The sequence below is a fragment of the Vipera ursinii genome (genome assembly GCF_947247035.1).
Source record: "Vipera ursinii genome assembly, chromosome: 4".
Classification (NCBI taxonomy): Eukaryota; Metazoa; Chordata; class Lepidosauria; order Squamata; family Viperidae; genus Vipera; species Vipera ursinii.
The window spans coordinates 66,686,775-66,710,448 of NC_139514.1; the positions used below are offsets into that span (position 1 = coordinate 66,686,775).

General features: G+C 39.6%; 1 protein-coding gene across 1 annotated transcript in view; it reads left to right on the plus strand.

Annotated features, from left to right (window-relative positions):
• Nucleotides 1–23,674, plus strand: part of MAP3K15 (mitogen-activated protein kinase kinase kinase 15) — an 89,981-nt gene that overhangs the window by 5,983 nt on the left and 60,324 nt on the right. The window contains exons 2-4 of the mRNA XM_083362918.1: nt 8,095–8,234; nt 9,258–9,281; nt 17,828–18,021. Coding sequence (XP_083219044.1) covers nt 8,095–8,234; nt 9,258–9,281; nt 17,828–18,021 — 358 coding nt within the window. The remainder of the gene's footprint in view (nt 1–8,094; nt 8,235–9,257; nt 9,282–17,827; nt 18,022–23,674) is intronic.

Genomic DNA, 23,674 nt, shown 5'->3' on the forward strand with positions numbered 1-23,674 from the left:
TCGTTTGGTTATACTGATGATATAGCCAATCTTTTGATCTAAATGAGTGAAATAAATTAATGATTTGGTTTAATAGGTGGTAGTTTGAGCAAATTAGAAAAGCTAGATCACACTGACGTTGGCTTTATGAATCTGGAGTCACAAGGCCTATTCACCTTTAATATTGCAAGCTTATTAAGCAGAGTTTATTTATTTTATTTTATTTTAATCCCATTTATATCCCTCCCTTCTCCGAAGACTCAGGGCGGCTTACAATCTAAGCACAAATCAAATGTGCTTAGTAATAGCCTTCATTCTATGTATATGCCTGCTTATTAGGGCTTTCGCCCCCCCCCAAGCGGCATTATTACAAAGTCAGCTTATTGCCCCCAACAATCTGGGTCCTCAGTTTACCTACCTCAGAAGGATGGAAGGCTGAGTCAACCTTCAAACTGAGGATACGGGCGGCATTGTCGATTTAATCTGGGAAGAGTTCGATCCTGTGACTCCTGAAGAAGTGGACAAGATCATGGGGAAGCTGAGCTCCACCACGTGTTTGTTGGACCCGTGCCCCTCCTGGCTGACTATGCGGCCCGGGATGGGACACGAGGCTGGCTCCAGGCAGCGATTACTGCCTCTTTGAGTCAGGTTAGTTTTCCCGCCGCCTTGGACCCCTCCTCAAGAAGCCTGCCTTGGACCCAGCAATTTTAAACAACTATCGTCTGGTCTCCAACCTTCGCTTTCTGGCGAAGGTTGTTGAGAGCGTGGTGGCGCAGCAGCTCCCTTTGTTCTTGGATGAAGCTGATTATCCAGACCCGTACCAATCGGGTTTCAGGCCCGGGTACAGCACAGAGACGGCATTGGTTGCTCCTCTGTCCTAGTCCTTTTAGACCTCTCAGCGGCTTTTGATACCATCGACCATGGTATCCTGCTGCGACGTCTCAGGGGGTTAGGAGTGGGAGGCACAGTTCTCCAGTGGTTCTCCTCTTACCTTCTGGGACGTTCGCAGTCGGTGTTGGCAGGGGGGCAGAGATCGACCTTGAGACCTCTCATTTGTGGAGTTCCTCAGGGATCGGTTCTCTCGCCTCTCCTGTTCAACATCTATATGAAGCCGCTGGGTGAGATCATTCATGGTTTCGGAGTTGGGTATCATCAATATGCTGATGATACCCAGCTTTTTATTTTGAGCCCAAACCACCCCAGTGATGCCCTCGACGTGATGTCCCGCTGCCTGGAGGCGGTCCGGGTCTGGATGGGGAGGAACAGGCTTTGACTCAACCCTGACAAGACTGAGTGGCTGTTCGTGCCGGCATCCCGGGAAATTCCAATTATTCCATCTCTGGCCATGGGGGGTGAGCTATTACCCCCCTGTGGATAGGGCTCGCAACTTGGGGGTCCTTCTAGATTCACAGCTCTCTTTGGAAGAGCATATTGGAGCTGTGACTAGGGGGGGCCTTTGCCCAGGTCCGCCTGGTGCGCCAGTTGCGGCCCTATCTAGACCGGGATGCCTTGCGTACAGTCACTCATGCGCTTGTGACTTCTCGTCTAGACTACTGTAATGCTCTCTACATGGGGCTGCCCTTGAGGTCCACCCGGAGACTTCAACTGGTGCAGAATGCAGCCGCGAGAGTTGTCTTGGAGGTTTCCCGATACTCCCATGTTACACCTTTGCTCCGCAAGCTGCATTGGCTACCGGTTGCTCTCCAGGTGAGGTTCAAGGTGTTAGTGATGACTTACAAAGCCCTTCATGGCATGGGTCCGGATTACCTATGGCAACACCTGCGGCCGGCGTCAACTTCCCTCCGTCCAGTGCGCTCCCACAGAGAGGGCCTCCTCAGGGTGCCTCCGATCAAAGAATGCCGATTGGTGGCCCCCAGGGGGAGAGCGTTCTCTGTGGGCGCGCCAGACCTTTGGAACCGCTTACCGGTCGAGCTCCCGACCTTCGCTCCTTCTGACGCGATCTCAAAACCTTCTTTTTTGAACAAGCTGGCCTGGTCTGACGGGATGGGATTGGGTTTTTTATAATTGGTTTTAATTTTTAATATGTATTAATTATTACGGGCATAATGGTTTAATCACTTTTTAATTTTTGTATTCCTGCTTTTTATTATGTATGGCCCTGTTCACCGCCCTGAGTCCTTCGGGAGAAGGGTGGTATACAAATTAAATTATTAAATTATTAAACCTTGAGCCTGGTGGGATGCGAACCTGCAATAATTGCAGGCAGCTGGTGTTACTTAAGGAGGCATTAGCCCACTGCTCCACCAAGGCTCTTATCTTTATAGGCTGAGTCTTTAATATATTGTGTTATGGTTGAGTAGAATAGAAGATAGAAAAGGAACAGGACATCTTAAACACAGAAAGTAGCTAAACCAGTTTGCTGTAATGTTATGGTACCATTATCCAGAGGGTGCTGTGAAGGCAGGCCTCAGTGTGTTTGGGTTCATACTTCTCCAGGAGGTGAGATACTAGCAAACATTTTTCTAGCTATAGTTTCCTCTTCTACCTCTACTTTTGTTTCATTCTTAATATTTGTTGCTTATGTTTTCCAGTTGTTAAGATGAGAAGGAAAAGCAGCTCCTGCAGGAGAAAAAAGTAGGATGTAAGTTTTGCAAGTCCACTACAAAGAAAATTAAAAGGCCTTTCTCATTTGCATCCATGGCTATAACCATAAAGCCATGATACTGGAATTGGAGATCTTTGGGCTTTGTAAGTTGAAGAAAAACTTACAGTTCTCAGTGTATCAGGAATCAACTGATTGATATATTAGTATACAATGTATTTTATACTAGCAGTTTTTATTTAGTAAAAGCTTAACATGAAAATTAGATAATGTTGCTGCAATGATTAGAGCTGACATAGATTTCTTTAACAAAATGAAAAAGAGGTTAGGCGACTAATTTTACTTTCCTTGTTTAAAAATATTTCTCTATTATTTTATTTTATTGCTTTTTAGAGCACTCAACACCAATTCTGGTAGTTACTTAAATCATAGGATTTTGAATATATTGTGGTATAAGAGAGAGGGAAGGAAAAATAGTCCTTCAGGATTCTATCACTACAGACTTTTTCAATAAAATTGAGTTCTAGTTAGTTTTGAGGAATCTGTTTCCTGACTTAGGAAGGACTGACATGCTACTTCTAATAATTTTATTGATTGTAACATCATTATAAAATAGAGGTCATAAGTTTAGATACAATTTTTAAGGGTAGTACAATTCACAGGAAACAAATTGCTCTGTTATTTTTAGCCAGTAATGAATGTTCCAGGAAAATTATGATAGATCTAGTGTTTGAGTACAATTGTAACACAGTACCATACTGTGGGCATATGTTTGTGTGTATTATTGTTCCTATTAGTTCTGTAACCTGAAATCTAAGCATATACTTGATAGAACCACCTTAGATTTAACAGAAATTTACTGAGTTAATAGATAGTGTGAATGGGAAAATTGTAATTATAGAGGTAGTCCTTGTTTAGGAACTTCAGTTTGGACCAGCAACTTGAATATTAAGCAAAATGGCCACTAAGAGAAAAATCACATGACCATGATTGCTTACGATTTTACAACAGCTTTCCTTTCCAGCATTAGAAAGATGTGATCCCAAAATTCCAAGTGAGCCAAAATAGCAAGGAAGGTTTCCAGATTTCAACTCATAAAGAAATGGGTTAAAAGGACAACTCTTAGAGTCTTTTTCCCCATTTCTCCATCCTTTACCTCAGTGCTGGGATAATTTGGAAAAAGAGATGTTTGAACTTACATTCTTTGGAGAAGAAGAGATTACAACACAATAAGCAGGCACACAGCGAGCCATGAATCACTCTTAAGCAAACAAAAGCCTTTAGTGTGAAACTGATTAGAATCTTGTCAGTTGCAGGTAGCAGCTGAGAGGTTGTTATAGGAGTCTAATCAACTAAGGTTGTAGAGCTGAGCTTAACTTGCAGTTAGTACTTTTAGGGCAGTGGTGTCAAACTCGTAACATCACGTGATGTGTGGCGATGTATCGTGACTTTTGCCATTGCTGGCAGTGGGGTGGGCGTGGTTTGACTATGATGCATCCAGCCCGTGGGCCGGCAGATTGAGACCCCTGTTTTAAGGGAAGCACTGTAATAAAAAACAGCTCAGGAAGAGAGAACTTGTTTAAGTAGTCTCTCCAGGTTGCAATTGATGAGGAAAAGGAAAAAAAGTCAGACACAGGAACATGTACTGATTGCAGTGGTGAACGCAGGATTGAGAGATAGGCTGCGAAGATCATAAATGCAGGCATTGGCAGTAATGTTACTTTTTCATCACCATTGTGAATGATTACTATCCAAGGCAGGAGAAGAGCCTAATGCTGGGAAAGATTGAGGGCAATAGAAGAAGGGGACGACAGAGAATGAGGTGGCTGGATGGAGTCACTGAAGCAGTAGGCGTGAGCTTAAACAGACTCCAGAAGATGGTAGAGGACAGGAAGGCCTGGAGGAACGTTGTCCATGGGGTCGCGATGGGTCGGACACAACTTTGCAGCTAACAACAACACCTGTATTTTTACAATATGTGCATGATTGTGTACATGTGTACCTTGCATGTATATATAATTAGTATTACATAATTAGTATTTAAGATACATTATGTATTTGTATTTTCTCATTTGTGTTTTTATTGATTTAAACTTGTTAATTTTAATTTGTTTTAAGGTTTATTATAGCTGCCAGGAAAGCAACTATGGGTTGGAAACTATCAGTAAAAATAATCTTTAATCCACATTTTTTTAGGTTTTAAAATAAAGCAAATTATATTACTCAACTATAATGAATTAATAAAGATCACAGTAAAACCTTATTTGGTTTAAATTTGCCTTCTCTTGGGGATGCCTGTGGCATTTTCTTAATCATATTTACTTATTCCAATGTATATTGGTAATTAAAACTGTATAAACAAAAACAAATTCACTTTATGTGTGTGTATGTATATATGTGTATACACACATACACACACACACACAAATAATCTTTGTAAACTATTCTTTTTAACAAGGTTCACTGTATTCTTTCGGATTCTTTTTCCACCGCCCTTTTTTTAAGTATGCTAAATTTTCTTTAAACACTTTTCTAGAATCAAAACTTTCTAATACATCTTTTTCTTTAACTTCTTAACATACAGGCTTTGAACTTCAGTATTGAATTTAGCTCCCACCCTCCAGATTATCTGTCAAGCTATAAACCCTACTGCCTTTAGGACTGCTGCGTGCTTCTAGCTTGCCAACAGATGCAGGGAGGGAGATGGGGTGAACTTTGAATCCTTTGAATCCACAGGTGTTATCACCGTGAGAGCCAAAGATTTGTTTTGATGAAATAAAGTGTCTTCTCATAATAATTACCTGGAGATCTATTAGATAATGTGACCTGAACTGTCAGAGGAGACAGCAGGAGATTTGTTCTTTTAATTAACTGCTTCCCACCATTTTGTCAGAGCTAGCTTTCACTTTGAACCTGCCATAATGATTCTGCTCAGTAAAGGTCACATTAGAGTAATTAATGACTCTGGTGTTTTCCTTAGTTGGGCTTTTCAGCCAGAGGTTGACACTATCCTTATAGAATAATATTTTTCCCCATTTTATAAACATCCTTTTAAAAACACAGTTTTCTTTAAACTGCTACATTGTTTTCTTTAACTTTCTCTTAACACAAGAACTCTCAAATACATTTTCAGTAACATTTTGCATACTTTCAAAATTACTTAAGCATTTTACATAAAAAATTACATTTTCAAATTTTGGATTAAGACTTTCTTTCCAATACAAATATCAAATCAAGAAAAATCCATCCTAGATCCAATTAACTCTTTTAAGTTTAAGTCATTCCTTCCAGCTTGTCTTCATGGGGTAGAATCTTCTTCTCTGGGAAACTTATCTAGTTAGTTATAAGCCTCCCTTTTTATCATGGATTTCTCAACCTTGTAAATGTCCTTGAAGAAAACTCCCAAATTTGTCTTTTTAAAACTAGCCACTTTTCTTTTATGGTGGTTAGCATATGGATGCTTATGATTGTTTTTTTTTTGTTTTTATACCTTGTACTTAGCTCTGGGAAGTGGGGGGGGAGGGGGAGAGGGGTGGGGAGGGAGGGAGAGGGGAGGGGGAGGGGGGACTGTTAAAGATAAAATGTATGTTAAAACTTTTCAATAAAAAAAAACTAGCCACTTTTCTTGACCCTCTTCTTTCAGTTGTGTTGAGAGTTTTATATTTAAACCACATGATAAAAGTTAATTCCAGGTTTGTATTCCAAATTTGCAATGAACTCCTCTGCATTTTCAGCTACTTGTGAAATTGCTTCAGTAGTTTAGTAACTTTCTGCACTTGTTTGCATCTCTAGAGTAATTTGAGAGGTTTTTCTAAATCATCCTTGGAGCACAGCTGGTCAACAAATTGGTAGATTTTATTTAAAGACCTTTCAAATGTATCTCTAATAATTTGCTCCTCCATCTTGACTCCCTGTTTGAAAAGTATTAGAAAATTTTAGTGTCAAGTTTCCGACTTATGGGCTTTTCAAGTGACTCTGAGGCATTGTTTACCTTAAAAGTCCTTTATTAGCCTAATATACCAGCAAATGCTTGCTGGAAGGAAGCTGGAATCTGAAATCCCCGCCCCTTGCACAATATATTAAAACACAATTCTCCACCTTTCTAATTTTGTCATTAATCATATTCTCCAATTAATTTAAAGAATCAGTTTCCCTTCAGTTAGAAAACCTGCCAAGATCTTATCTTCTTAGAGACGGCCTTGAAAGGTGCAATCCTACTCTCCCCCCTCCCAACCTTAAACTAAATGTCTTAAAGCAATACACAAGTTTAACATATGAAATAGCTACTTCTTCATCTCTTGTCAAGCAGTAACATTCAATGTTAGCAGCGTTGACATTTAGCCAGTGCTTTTTTTGTAAAAGAAAAAGATGCCAGAACTCACACATGTCATACAACCCGCCTTGCCTATCCTACAAGGTTCCATCCAAAAAAAGGTGCTGGAACTCCGTTCTGAGCGTTCTATGAGAAAAAAAGCCGTGCATTTAGCTACCCACAGCAAAGAAGACCAAGCTGCAAGTTACCAAGATAATAAACTAAAATCACACTTATCAAATTTTGTTTATGATTCTCTGTCAGCTTTGGGGGGGGGCTCTTCCTTATTTTGGCTTGCCTTAGCAGCTTTCTTTCTTGTTATTTAACACTAATCCCTAAAATGGCACAGGTCTTTCAAAAAGACGTCGTAGGCTGTGACTAAAGAGAGCCTCTTTTATCTTGACTTAAAAAATATTAATCGTCCTTGCAGGTGATTAAGAAATGAAAAGCACAACTTACTGTCAGTTTGAAGGGTAAATTTCAAAATGGTGGCTTCAACCACAAACAGGCTACAGCACCTCCCCACCCCGCTTCAGGGATTCCTCCCTGAGCATGTATTCAGTCGGCCATATTCATGGAAATGCCAAAGTCCAGTTGCCTTTTGAAAAAGCACCTTTGGGATTTAAAGCAGTGGGGTATATCCAAATTTAGGGTTCTTCAGCATTGCTAATTTGATATACTATGTATTAATCCATGACCTAGTACAAAAATACTTTCATACAATTTACTGGCCCCACTGCCAGCTCCTCTTCTATCTTCATTCACAGGGAAACTTATTTGTTGTGGCTTCATAGTACTGTGGTGTACAGGGATTCTTAAGGTAGAGGATGGTGATTTCTAGAACTGTTTCTCTAGCTTCTCCATACGTCACCAGCTGTGGAAAAACATTTACCAATCAGGCTGGGGCTAGGGAGGAGGGAGTTTTGTCAAATATTTACAAACCAATATGAGTTTTGCTTTCTCTTTTTAAATAAACTTTTATTTTATTTATCACTTGCAAGACTGATTTATTTCCGAAGTCTGAAATCTTTGGCCATACAAGTTTACATTACGTAGGTCCAGGAGTTTGTGCAGAAATTATTTCATGTTTTCATTTTAATCTTTTTTTTTTTTTTTTGCCAAAAGGGCAGTACCAGATGTGGGAACTCTGTCTGACAAATTGTTTTAGTCTCAGAAGCAGAACTTTAGAAATAACTCCGTACAATTTTTCCCAAGTTTTATTCCCATGTTCTTATTATAGATGTTGCAGTAGTGGATATGAGTGATTTTTCCAGACAACCCTCCCTCTTCTACCACCTTGGGGTACGTGAAAGCTTTGACATGGCCAATAATGTTATACTTTACCATGATACGGATGCTGATACGGCTCAGTCACTGAAGGTATGCTTTTATTCTGTTATTACATTAGAAAGATTTAAAAATATGGTACTATAATCAATTGCAATAAATATAGCTGTGACTTTTTAAAAATACCTTTTAAAAAATTAAAATGTATAGTAAAACAAAAAATTAGGTACATTTAGTTAGCGTTATTGAATTTTGCATTGAATATACTTGGATAATTCAATACATATCAGTAATAAATTATGAACAGTAAAACCACATTAAATTAATATTAAAAATTAGAACTGAATTATAACTCAAGATTATTTTGTATGGCAAAAAAGCCCAAATCTCAGACATGGCCAAAACTGTATATAACACTACAGTGTAAGAATGATTTCCAATTGGAATTAAATTATGTATGCATCAGACTTACTTTTTATATAGAAAGTTAGTTTTTACATCAAAACCTACTTCCACAGTTGGCCTGGACTGAAGGGGTTTTAGCTTTTAATATTGTTTTAATTGTTGGGCTTATGTAATTTAATCTATTTTAATTTATACTATTTTTATATTATACTTTATTCTGCCCTGTAAACCGCCCTGAGTCCTTCGGGAATAGGGCGGTATAAAAATTTAATTAATTAAATAAATAAATAAATAAATTAACTTTTCTCCCAAAGAAAGTATAAAGAATATCTTCCAATAAAAATCCCGGCATTTGTTGGTTTATGTAGTGCTAATTCAGTGAATTTGGAAGAGGTTTGGTGAAATTTGAAAGGAATATCTCTCGTTAAAATGAAATTGCATTTGTTGTATGCTGCCCAGCATCACTTCCTGTGAGTGGATGGCCATATAAATTAAATTAATAAATAAATTATAATCTTCAAAATCTGTTTCATTCTACTATGTCCTTTTTTCAGTCTTTTGGGACTTTACAGTAATACCGCCATATATTACTTTTATCAAATAGTAAAATTCACATATTTAAATCTTTTCAGTGTTCAAACCAACAGCATCGTTGTTTTTTAATTGTGCTACTTGTTATATTTATTTAAGATTGCCTGTTTTGTTTTTCAGGACATGGTATCTCAGAAAAACACAGTAAGTATACAAGCACTTTTTTTATGTACATTGGGAATACTAAAGAACAGCCAATTTGAGAGAACTCTAAGCATGAGAACTGTGAATTCAAATATGTGCTGAAGAATGTTCTCCACTAGGTTTTTCTTAAATAAATTAAGCATCCATTGACACATTTTGGATGTTTGTGGGCCTACTCCTTCTGTTTGCTGATGGTGCTGCCTGTTTACCTGTTTTCTTCAAACAAATAAGCAGTAAAAGGAACAAGGAAAAATAACAATAATTTAGGTATCTTTTAATACAATGAAGAAAAAATATGCAGCACCCATCCATCCATTCATTCATTCCGGCATTTTTTTCTTGAGCTGCCTGACACTGGGCATTTTACAAATTATAAAAGCAAGAAACATCATAGTATTAGAAAAGAATGATGGTCATCCAAATGGAATGATAAAACCTCTTGAGTTGACAAATTCAACATCTAATGCAGAAAAGCCTGACAACCACCCTACCCTAAGGCCCTAGGTTCACAAAGCTAATTTAAGGGCAGATGGGGTAGTAGTGAAGAAGATTCTCTTACCCCAGTACCAAAATCTAAAACAGCAATCTTGATTCTGCACTTTTGCACCTATACTAGTGCCAGATGCCACTATCAAAGCAACCTCTGCTTGTTTTTAGTCGTTTTTTGCTATATTGCATTTGTGGATGCAAATGAAGAAGAATCTCCATCTTTATATTAAATTCACTAGCTAGATTTTCTCCAGCAACGTATAAATTAACTCCAGCAAAGTATAAATTAACTAGTTAAATAAATAAATGAATAAATAAATAAATAAATCATATTAGTTCTCATTTCTATTGCTGCAATGTCCAAGTAGGAAATGTAGAGTAAAATAGCAAGGATAGAATAAATTAGGTGGGTGTGATTCACAAAAATATGGATTGAAGACTGTGTAATTCTCAGCATGGCAATATCAGAAACCCAGAAATCTCTGCATAAATTCTTGTTCTAGATGCCCTTTTTCTTCTAGATGGTTATTCTAAATTTAAATAATATGTAGGATTGGTTGCTGGGAAGAAGACAATGATTGATGGCTTGATAAATGTAAAAAAAACCCACATATAAATCTTATAGTATACTACAATATATTGGTGGTGTTACCACAATATTACAGTAAAAGCAATACTAATCTGGCTGGAAAGAGTTCTCTTCAGCTCTCTTCCCAGAGAACTCTGAATAATTTCCTTTTCCAGGGGAGTAATGTTTAGTGTTTTTTCCTTAAGGATTCCCAGGACAGCAGCTTTTATTAGTAAATGGCATGGTCAGTGTCAAATAAATTTGCTGAGATAGTGCACTCTTAATTATGCATGTGGAACTTGATATATTAGCTTTATCTATATACCGTAGTTATGACAATTGAAATTTTTATTCAGGTATGTGCATCTGACTGTGTTAAATTGGCAGATATATGCAGTTGTCATGTAGTAAAAATGATTGCAATTCTATAGTGAATCAAAAGAAGAACGGAGAATTGGACATTCAGTTAAAGGAAAGTGCTAAAATTTCCATGATAAGATGCCGGCTTTGGAGAAAGTAATACTAATTTTCATAATCTAATGAGGGATGACTTTTTTATTATATGGTAGTCTTGTGTTGTGAGTGTCCATGCTTGCTCTTAGTTTGTTTTATATTTAAAAAGTTTTAAAATACAAAAAGATTTATGAACTGCAGTAAATATATTTTCTTTATATGTTTATTATTAAAAATAATAAATTGACATTTCCTCCCCTTTAAAGTGTTGAAATTATAAGATTAATTTTTTAGGGAAGAAAGAATGCGTATATTCATCTGAGAACTGAAATTATATAAACTGTTAATGTTTCTACATTGGGATATGGCCTTTGGACTTCAGTTAAACTAAATTGGAAAAACCTGTAGTTTCACATATGTTTTGAATGAACACACTGCTATGAAATCAAGCTTTATTTTACTTAAAATTCAAGGTTCATTACTATTGTTTTTAAAAGACTAATTTAATATTAAAATGAAATGTTATTCTCCTTTATTCCTATAAAATAAACATTTAAAATGAAAGGTTACTAATTATTTTACTTAAAATTCAAGGTTCATTACTATTGTTTTTAAAAGACTAATTTAATATTAAAATGAAATGTCATTCTCCTTTATTCCTATAAAATAAACATTTAAAATGAAAGGTTACTAATTTACAGTCCTAAAGAAAGTTTGACTTATCAACAACCTCTTATGTCCTGGAATTTATTTTTCCAAACCAGACCTGGCCTTGCATTTAATGAAGGGTTGCAATATTCTGTGCCCATTTTTGAAGCTTGAAGATCCTTGAAGTCTGACTGCCAATTTCTATCAGAAATTGGTGTATGCACATTCCAAATTATTTTTTATAAAATTATTAAAATACTCAGCCTAAAGAATTATCCCAGCATGATTCAAATGTGCTTTTCAAAAGGCAACTGGACTTTCTTGGGTATTTTCCTTGAAAATGTTTTGCTTCTCATCCCGGAAGATTCTTCAGTTCAGGAACAAACTGATAAATAGAAGAAACTGATAGAAACAAGAAAGTGCAATTACCTTTTGAAAAGTACCTTTGGGACCACCATGACCTGGATGAGTGAGAAAAATTAAGTGTAATTATTATCCAATTAATATTGTTGCTTCCTATGGAAAGTTTGCAATTATACATTCCATTAATCTTTGTATTGTACATGTACTACATGGCAAGCATACTGACACATATACATCAATACTTTGCTGTTTTCCTTTTTTCCTTAACAATTCTTTTCTTTTCCATGTGTCTTCTTTTTAAAATCTGAATCCTTGTCTTCCTCCATTACAATTTGGAATAGGCTACCAACCATAAATCTTTGCTTCAACTGCAGCTACCTCCAGAATACCATAGTGGTAGTATGATGGGCAAAGTATGTACCACTCTTTTACTCCGCTTTACTTTTATAAATGTTGCTGTGCATGTGCTTCTCTGTCCTGGTTTTGAAGTAAACATTTCTTGAGCGTTCTAAAGATTGCTCTGTTTTAATTCTTTGTGCTCTTAGAATAGCCAGCACAGTCTTTGCCAGAGTCTTTGCCAGCAGTGCTCTTAGGGTAACAGTCACAACTTATATGAAAAAGAACCTGTTTTAACTATACATCAGTTGTCTCTTCCAGTACTCTTAGATTAAACCAAAATATTTTTATTTACAATGGAAATTCTTCTCCTTGATCCTTAATGTTACTAGTAAATTGAAGAATTGAACATGATCCCACAACCAATCTGATAAGCAGTGTTAGTAATTTTACCAAATGGTATGTATCCACGCTTTAAAGTTAACATCTACCTTGTATGGTATGTGGGATACAATTGTTTTCTGTTTGCAATACAGATATACTGGAAAAAGATGTTTATAAAAAAGATTCTATTGAATTCCTTTCATTTATTTAGGACAAAGATTTTTAAACTTGTTTCAGCCTGCCCATAAGTAAAAATCCAAAGTTAGGATATTTTCATCTGGGGTACGCATTTATGGAAGTTTGTTTCTAATAGGTCTTTTGTGGCACTTTCTTCTTTTCATTTTTTCTTCTTGGCACCTGTCCTTTTAACACTTCTTAAATTCTTAGGTATATGCAATGTTAAGTATAAAACACATTTTTAGGCTTCACAGTTAAACAGAAAAGAAACCTCGTTGTTTTGTTGATTTGAGGTATTTGTATATGTACAGTGTAAGCTGTCAACTGGTTAAGTAGACAGAAAACTTATTTAACAGAAGAAACAGAATAAACTAAGATGTATTGGCTCCATCTTCCCCAACATCACCACCAGTAAATTTGTTTACAGTATATTCAAATTATCTGGAGATAAGGGAGTACAGCCAAAACATATTGAGAGACATCAACATTGGGAAAGGCAGAAAGAATTAATATTATTTTCCTTATAATCACACAATGATTAAAATGCCTGATGACAGGCACACACTCCAATTTAACATTCAGTGAACATCCAGAGCTCCTTGAACCAGTCAGTTTTCATGTCTCTGCTGCAGACCTGATGGGTATCTCTCCATGTGGGAATCACTATAAATGAAGCTGAAGCTGTAGCCAGCTGAAAGGAAGCACTTGTGAAGAAGTCTTAGTTCTAATGCCATGACAGTGGGACACTTCCTGTATATAGTGATTTGTGGTTAGCTGTTCACAAATCATTCTAACCCCACAAGAAGGATTAGAGCCAGAATTCTGGGATAGTATAGTAATAGAGGGGAAAGCGGAAGGGAAGGAAAGGGTCTATTTGGTGTGTTTTGATCCTACCATCTTGAAGCTAAGGTACCTCCCTTTCCTTGGAATTGCTATGATCTACTATTCTTTGAATAGTTCAAACTTTTTATACCTACATTAACAAAAAGGGTACACCAAAATGAGTAAAAAGATGTACATAGTATAGCTTCCCTATATGGGAAAAGTATAGCATGTGCAGGTTTTTTACGTTAAAGGCCTTAAATTATACAATATATTTATGTATGGTATGGGAAATAGGAATAGAGAGAGATGTTCTTCCTGGTCTCAACAATTTTGAAAAGAGATAAAAGAAAGGTATAATTGGTAAAACTGTGTAATTCACTTCCATTTGATAACTGATATCTCCAGTTCAGAGGGAGTTGAAAAAAGGTTCATCCATTTGTGGAAAATGAGATAATGAATGGATTATTTTTCTTGCTGGCTGATGACTAACCATAGAATCAGAAACTGGTATGATGAAAAAGCATTGATTTCACAGCATGTAGACAAGTTCAGTCACAGTTTCAACTGTGAACTATCTGGGTAAAAGAAAGTAAGGCTATGGGTCTATAACCTCAGCACTGTGACATGTTAGTAATCAGAAGACAAATAGGAATAAATCCCATTTAGTAACCATTCAAAAGAAATATGTAAAAGTCAAAGAAAGGGTCAAGCAGCCCAGACCACACACTTCTTTACCAAATAGCTGCTAATAAATTTTAGATTAGCAGAAAACAGCACCTTATATTAATTCACTGCCAGATAACAGCATGTCATTGAAAGAAAAAACCAGGATCACAAATCAGCATATTATATGCCCAAGCCCATACAAGGACAAGCTGTTGAGTAAAAATAGCCAACAAACCTCATTCCTCCATATCAGAGCACTGATGATGTTATCTAGTCTGGTAATAAAACATCCACATGGAGCCCCATTTCCATCTGTCCTGTGTGCCATCGTTCACTCCCTAGAGACTAAAATGGACAATGTGAAATTTGAGCGGGCCACGAACAAGGAGTATATATCGGAGGTGGTGACCCTTTGAGAGCTGTATGCAACAAAATTTCATTTTGATGTATGCCGATTGGTGTACATTCAAAGTGACAATAAAGTTATCATCATCATCATCATCTTCCTAAAGAAAACCGAGGGGCTTCCGGTTTGCGTGCACGGCGCTTTCGGACGTGCAGGAAGAGCTTTCTCCCTGCCATCCGATCCTTCTTCATTGGAGGACCCTGAAAAGGGTCTAAAGTCACGCTGGAGGGGTGACCACCGCAAGGAGGCCCTCCCTGTGATTGCGGAAGGGTGGCAGCCCTCCACTTGAATCCAGAGCAGCTCCTTTGGCCCAAAGAAGAGGCCGATCATTAAGCCGTTCCCTGCCGAATGCCAAAAGCACAATTTAGCACAACAAAGCAATCTGGAGGACCTGGGTGAGACCTTACCTTTCTAATCCCCCTATCTGCCTTCCTGTGGGACTTTTCTGAAAATTTCCTCCCCCTTTTTTGAAAAAACCACATTTGTATACTTGGGGAATAACATTTCAAGCCTTAAAGTGTCGAAGAAAAAAACCCCCAATTGATGAAGCAAAGAAATTAAGCAATCTTATTTCTACTTATTAAAAAGCTCCTATTTTTGGTGGGGATCTATTACCCTATTTTCTGTTTAAGATGTGACTTAAGGAAAAAGAATGGACTAATTATACTAAAGCTTTATATTAATTTGGGAAAAAAAGAACTTCACAACTTATTCTATATGCTATTGGTGACATCTTGTGGCTAAACCTGGAATAGCAAGTAAACCTTTTGCCTATTGTGAGAGCTGACTGAATAACAGCTGTCCTTGACACTATCTTCAAATACAGTACATTGAGGATTCATCTGATCAAAAGATAACAACATCAGCTACTACCTTCTACCTAAGCCAGATGGAAATAGAAGAAGAAAAAGTCCAGACTGAATTAATGACAATTATATTACATCAGACATCAAAAACTGAGCTATTAAAGGCAATAATGACTATAAAGGGGACACCTGCAAAACTGTCATTTGGATGGACTCCTCAGATTCAAATAAGAGGTGGAGGAAGAAAGGGAGACACATTTAAGAATTTAAAGGCATTAAGATGGAAGCCTGATTGGCACAAAAGGAAGGCGAGAGTTAAATTTAAAAAATTAGACTTGTCTCTTTTTTGGTATTTGTAAGAACAGAGCTTAAAAAATTTCTTTTGTTGGACTAAGGGGAATCTTTAACTGATTTTATATTTAGGTTTTAGCAGTGTTTTTTTTGTAAAAGAAAAAGGTGCCAGAACTCACATATGTCATACAACCCACCTTGCCTAACCTACAAGGTTCCATCCAAAAAAGGTGCCGGAACTCCGTTCTGAGCGTTCTATGAGAAAAAAAGCCCTGGGTTTTAGATCTTTAAAGGAAAATAAAATTAAGCTTCTAGAAGATAATTTTGAAGTATACTATAGAATCTAGAATTTTATAACAAAAGAATATTTTAATAATTGAACGGTTAAGACAAAAATATTTTTTAATAATTGGTGATTTGTTAAGATGAAAACTAGACTTTAATGGTAAAACATAAGAATGTTTTGTAACGAACAATGTAAGTTTTGTAGACAAGAGAATTATTCTTTATTGAAATAGGGAATTGTGGGTTACCCAAAAATTAAGGTTTCTTTTGTATATTATAGGCTACTCTAGAGTATTTTATTGCAATTAGGTAAAACTTGAAAACAGAATATTGATATGTATTAGTGAAAATATATTGAAAATTCTGTTAATTGTCTAGGTCACAACTAGAAATGTATTAACTTGATTAATTTGACTATGTGATAACTCAGGGAATCAGAGAGGGAATCCTTGTTGATGCAACCTGAACTATTTACAAACAACTTGTTATTTGTTACTTTGACTACCCAACCACTGTATTGCTTTACAAATACATGTATATGTAAATATTAAAAAAACAATAAAACTTGTATAAAAAAGAAAAGAAAAAGAAAATCGAGGCCAGAGAATAGCAAGTACCCAATAATTCAACCATGAACTAAATATACAGGTGGTCCTCAACTTATTTATTTATTATTTTATTTATTTTTATTTTATTACATTTATATACCGCCCTTTCCCGAAGGACTCAGGGCGGTTTACAGGGTAATTAAAAACCAAAAATACAAAAGTTAAAACCAAGTTTAAAAAAGATTAAATTTATCCTTGTATAAATAAAACCCCAATTAAAATAAATTAATCCTCAGCCTGGGCCAGAGAGCTCGAAGAGCCAGGTCTTCAGACCCCGGCAGAATGAACGGAGGTCGGGGGCAGTCCTCAGCTCCACTGGCAGCTGGTTCCAAAGGGCAGGCGCCCCCACTGAGAAGGCCCTATCCCTGGGTGTTACCCACCGGCAATCTCTTACTGGTGGCACCCTGAGAAGACCCTCCCTGTGGGAGCGCACTGGACGAAGGGAACTTGATGCCGGCAGCAGGTGTTCCCTCAGATATCCCAGACCCAAGCCATGTAGGGCTTTATAGGTCATCACCAGCAGTAATGGAGCCTGCCCATTCCACTTGTAACTTGAAAACCTGGAGTGAATCTCGTACCTTAAACAAGATCACTCCTTTGCTCATTAAGACAGACATGGCTCGTTAAGTGAACATGAGGTATCTCAGGGTGAGGAAGGCCATGGAGGGCCTAGTGATGGAACAGGCCCCCAAGGCCTCACCAACCCACTAAGATACCTCATGCTTCCCCCTCCCTTCCTGCCACGCTGGACTCACCTGGAAAGGATCTGTCTCCTCTCTGCTACGGTTCCTGCTGCCGCCCGGATCTGAGTCCGGGGGACAGTTCTGCATGCCTTCCAGAGGCTGGATCGGGCATTGGAGGTCTTTTCCAGGAAAAGGCCTCTGATGCCCCAATCCAGCCTCTGGAGGCAGATGGAAGCATCCCCCAGGCTCAGATCCGAGTGGCAGCAGCCTGGAAAAGGCCTCTGACGCCCCGATCTAGCCTCTGGAGGCACGCGTAACCGTCCCCCGGGCTCAGATCCAGGCAGCAGTAGGAACCATGGCAGAGAGGAGACCGATCTTTTCAAGGTAAGTCCAGCGCAGTTATATGGTCTCTTATTTCTTATATAGTCTTTTATGATAACTGGATGAAAACTGGATGTATTTTGCATAAATTTCAAAGAAGCTTTTAAAATTTTATTTCTGTATCTTTGTTATGCTTTCTTTTTAATATGCAATATTTTAATTCATTGTCTTCTTCAGGCTTCAAGTGGCAACTATCACTTCATTCCATACACTGTAACATCATGTGATGATTGTTTCTGTTGTGAAAGTGATGCCCAGCGGAGAGCATCTGAGTACATCCAACCTAATTGGGACACCATCTTAGGACCACTCTGTGTGCCACTAATGGACAAATTTATCAGCCTTCTCAAGGATATCCATATTACCTCATGGTAATCTATTACTCTTTAATTCTTTTATTAATCATTTCTTTTTCTATTTTTTCTTTAAAAAGAAAGCTCCAGGATGTTTTGCAATCACAATATTTCTCTGCCTAATGCACTGATGTGTTTGTAATTTAATCCAAGTTGGATCTTTCTTATGCATCTGTTCTAATAAACTAACCCTAGTAACATGAAACTGTTTTTAAAGATATAATAAGTAAAATAAGAACTGGTGATCCGTCCAGTTGTACAAGTGTATAAATAAAGGAAACCTCATATTCTATTTTGAAATAAGACACATAGAGTAGAGTAGAGTAGAGTAGAGTAGAGTAGAATAGAATAGAATAGAATAGAATAGAATAGAATAGAATAGAATAGAATAGAATAATAATACTTTATTGTCACTTTGAATGTACACTAATTGGCATACATTAAAATGAAATTTCATTGCATACAGCTCTCAAAGGTTCACCACCTCCGATATTCACTACATAAATATGACAAAAATAAATAAATAAATACAGAATTATGCATGTACCCACATATATTATATGACACAGACAAACAACAGTCTAGTTCAGGTTATGTATACATGTACATGACAAGAGAAACAAATCTTGCGAGTTTCCAGATGGATGGCATAGGGAACAAAGCTATTACAGAATCAGGTAGTCCTGCTAGAAGTCCTTTGAAACCTCCTCCCAGAGGGGAGCAACAGAAACAAACCGTGAAGTGGGTATGTGGGGTCTCTAACAGTGCTTTGAGCTCTATGCACATAGCACTTATAAGCAGCATCCTGAATATCAGGAAGTGAGCTTCCTATGATCTTCTTGGCTGTCCTTACCATTCTCTGTATGGACTTTCTATCTGAGGCACTGCTGCCACCAAACCAGACAGTGATGCAGTTTGTTAAAATGCTTTCAATCTGTTCTGTACCAGCCTACTACCGGCCCTGCAGATAAGGCAGGGACAACCCCTTTACAAGAAGGCAAGAGGCTGGAACTAAGCCTGCCAAATTTATGGACACAAAAGCAAACAGAGCAAAAACAAGACACGAACCATGAAACAGGAGCTATTCAAACGGTTGCCTTCAGCAAACCAGCCCTCCCACGCATTCCCCTTTTAAACAGTTCAGGGTGTGGCTTCTCTCTGCCTCCTTCCGAGGTGCCTTCCTCTGTTTACTCCTGATTGACTGCCTCCTGCGTCGGGCGTCCTTGAACAGGGCCAGCTGTGGGTCATCTTCATCCACGCTGACAGGCTCACACAGCTAGGTCTGCGTCGTAACCAGGTGGGAGGGGCCTGGCTGAGGGCTCTCATCAGCAAGCTCTCCAACACCCTCAGCAACCTCTCCAACACCCCCCTCCTCCTCCTCTGAATCGTCCGACCCAACTGCCGAACCCACAGGCTGACCCTGAATCACAACACAATCACACCTCTGTAAAAAGTGGCTGGGACAGACGGAGAAAGATGTGCTCTCCTCATCCGACGCAAGAAATGCAGACGCTGGTTTGTACACTTCATTAAGGATGACGTGGAGAGACCAATTCAGATTGTTAATTACCTGAATCCCCAGATACTTAATTCTGTTGACCAGAATGGGTCATCAAAGTAAACAGTAGCTGACTCACGACACAGCACTGTGGGAGAACCTATACTCAAGGAGGCGGAATTGGAAGAGGGATTCTTACTGGCATAGAATCAGGGCTAGAGACAAGTTCATCCTAATTGTTTTAGTGTTTTCCTAGGCCAGGGGTCAGCAACCTGAAACAGTGAAAGAGCCACTCGGAACCGGTTCCCTCACAAAAGGAAAAACTGGGAGCTGCAAAAAAATGTGTGCACCTGCGCGTACATGCGTGCATGCACAGAACAGGGTTTGACTGAAGAGCCAAGGCAAGATATGCACTTACCCTGCATATTTGAATTGATTGGTTGAACTTTTTTAGTCCCACTTTTTTTTTTGAACTGCACATGGCAGAGGACTGGGAGCCGCAGGAGATGGCTGAAAGAGCCGCATGCGGCTCTGGAGCCATGGGTTGCAGACCTGTGTCCTAGGGCTTGCAGATCCAGAGTTTTTGAGCCCTTTCTTCCTCTTTGGAAGGAATGTATAAAAGCAATTTAAAAGATTAAAGTAGTTTGCAGAAGAAATAGTTATTTTTTAAAACAAAATATAGCAATAGTACAGGTAGTCCTCGACTTATGACCACAATTGAACCCAAAATCTGTTGCTGAGAAAGTTAAGTAAATTTTGCCCTTTTTTGAGACCTTTCTTGCTACAGTTGTTAAGTGCGTCACTGCAGTTTTTAAGTTAGTAACACTGTTGTTAAGTGAATCTGGCTTCCCCATTGATTTGCTCATCAGAAGGTCTCAAAAGATGATTACATGACCCCGGGACACTGCAACCATCATAAATACATCCTAGCTGCTAAGCAGCTGATTTTTGATCATGTGACCCTACAGATGTAAGTGTGAAAACCAGCCATAGGTCATTTTTTTGGGTGCCATTGTAACTTTAATCTGACATTAAATAAACTGTTGTAAGTCAAGGACTACCTGCATACAGATTGCCAGCTGCCTACTAGACATCAATTTAAGAAATTGATCTAAACCTTTAATGCACTAAGTGGACTAGGCCCTAATTATGTAAGGGACCTGTAATGTACTGGCTTTACATGCTGTAATTAGTTGCTTATGTTTAAACTGTTGCTAATGGCTGAATTCACTTGCATGTGTTGTAACGGTTGCTGGGCCAAAGTAGATTGGCTGTCTCCAGCCAATTAAGTAGGTTTTTGGGTGGGAAACCGCTGCTTTAAATCTGCTGGTCACCGCCTAGAGGCCAACCATATAAATAGCTGTGCAGCAGCTATTAGATTGCTTCTGTTATGTTCTGACTCTCAATAAAACCTGTTGCTGTTTCAACCCTCCGTCTCGCTCAGTGCCTGCAAGAACTGAATACATAACACTGGCAATGAAGGTGGGATGTGCTGCTTCATCATAAGAGCCTGAAGTCACTAGGGGGTGAGGCCAGCACAGAGCTTGGCAGGAACTACATTCCCCCCCCCCTCGGTCTGCCTAGCAAGCCATGCTGGAGACCACCCAGCCCTAAGGATCTGTCCTAGGGCCTACGCAGAAGTCAGCAGCACAAGACAACGCGAGACTCAAGCCGCAAAGACTACTAACTATGGCGAAGGTCGGAAAGTTCGAAGAGTTCGATGTGACGCACCCGGAGAGATGGTCATTTTCTGCGTGGAAAACTACATCCGTGCCAATCAAGTCAGCGAAGATGGGCTGAAGGCCACAACCCTCCTCTGCGTGTGCAGCCCACCCACCTTGGATATCGTCGAGAACTTGGTCACCCTGGCGTTAACTGGAGACCGTCACGTATGCTGATTTAAAGAAAAAACTCTGCAACCACTTCGAGCTGAAGTTGTCTGTGATAGCATGGAGGCACGCCTTTGAGCAACGCGAACAACAACCCGGCGAGTCGGTGACAGAATTCATCGCAGCGCTTCGTCAAGCATCGCGACTTTGCAATTTCGCTGACTTAGAAGAGAGACTAAGGAACCACTTAGTCTGTGGACACAGGAATAGAGAGCTCTAACAAAACCTCTCTCACTTCAAGAGGCCTTAAAGGAGGTCATGGTGGACGAAGCCGCCACAGGGGCCGTGAAGGCATTGCAGCCCTCCAAAAGCATGGCAAACACAGAAACCGTCCACCACGAGGACGCCGAATGGTTGGAAGACACCGATTCTCGACCATGGTCGACAATATACAGAGGCACATAGAAAGGGGGCCGAGGCCAACTGACAAGGCAGTTCTGTTCCCGAGGTGTTTGGGCTGCGGAGGCTGCCATCAACACACAGATTGCCATTTCAGAACAGCCATGTGCTGGGTGTGTGGGAAATCAGGTGCCCCAAGGCAATACCAAGTAGGGTTTTGCTCCAGTCATAGGAGCGTGTTCCGCACTGGTGCCCACCGACCTCTTAAGCAGAAGTTGCTACTGCAGGTCAAACTTCAGGGAGTTCCATGTAAAATGGAACTGGTCACAGGCTCTGCTGTGTCCATCATCTCAATCGGGACTTTTCAGCACGTTTGCAGCCGTAGCAACAGATGGGTCCAACTTCAACCATCTAGCATTTTACTCACCGACTTCCAGAACTCCAGAGTGGCGGTCAAGGGTGAAGCCACACTTGCGGTGAAATTCAGGGGGTTTTCAGGCCCACTAGATGTGATTGTGGTAGATGGCCAACATACGAGCCTCATAGGGCTCGATTGGTTCGATGCATTTGGCATACAAGTAACCGGCATTCACCGGACACAAACGACAGACTTGTCTTCCGTCTGCAAGAAATTCACAGATGTTGTTGGCCCAAGTTTGGGAGAGTACAAAGACCTTCCAATAGCTTTTAAACTTGATCCCCTGGTAGCGCCAATCTGGGTTAAGCACCATCGTGTGCCGTTTGCGTTAAAGCATAAAATTGATGCAGAGCTGGACAGGCTTGTCAGTCGGGGTTTTGCAGCCCATAGACAGTGGGGAGTGGGAAACCCCCGTTGTAACGCCACTCAAGGCCAATGGAGAGGTACAAATATGTGCCGACTACAAGTGCACCGTTAACCGGGCACTACAACAGCACGCATACCCTGTCCCAGTCGTCAGCCATATTGTGGTGTCGTTGCAAGGAGGCTGCGTGTTCACTAAATTAGATTTAGCACAGGCCTATCAATAGCTGCTGGTGGACGAGGCCACGGCAGCTGCCCAAATGATTGTTACACATGGGGGCCTTCAAGATCAAGTGTCTTCAATTCAGGGTGAGTGTAGTCCCAGGGATTTTTCAAGGAATCATGGAGCGTACGCTCAAGAGTATTCCGGGGTCTGCCCCTACTTCGATGTTGTACTCATTGCCAGGGAGTCCACAGAAGTTCTGGCTGAGAGTGGCTTAGAGTCGTTATTCAGTGGTTCCACACTGCGGGACTTAGATTAGAGACAAATGCAAGATTGGGGTTCTGTCTACAGAATTCCTTGGGTTTCGAATCGATGCTGAGGGCATCCATCCTGCAGAGTCAAAGCTGAAAGCGATTCAGCTGGCACCAAGTCCTAGGTCCAAGGGGGAGCTTCAAGCCTTCTTGGGCCTTCTAAACTTCTATCATACATTTCTCCCAAATAAGGCCGCAGTGGCAGAGCTGTTACACCGGCTCTTAGACAAAAACACTCAGTGGCAGTGGACCAAGGTCCACGAAAGGAGTTTCCAGGCAGTCAAAGCACTGTTATCCTCAAACTCGGTGCTCACACATGAAAAGCTGCCAGTTTGCATCACGTGTGATGCGTCCCCATATGGGGTTGGGGCTGTGCTGAGCCATTTGTTGGGTGATGGGAAACAGTCCCCCATGTATTAATCGAGGACCTTGTCCTCCGCGGAGTGCAACTACGTGCAAATTGACAAAGAGGCCTTGGCCATCGTGGCTGGGGTTAAAAAGTTCCATGACTATTTGTATGGATGCCAGTTCACGGTCTTTACTGACCACAAGCCCTTGCTAGTATTGTTCACAACAAACAAACAGACACTTCAAATTCTGTCACCACGAATGTTGAGGTGGTCCATATTCCTTTCAGCCTACAGTTTCAGGCTGATCCACAAAGAAATGGGCCACGCAGATGGCCTTAGC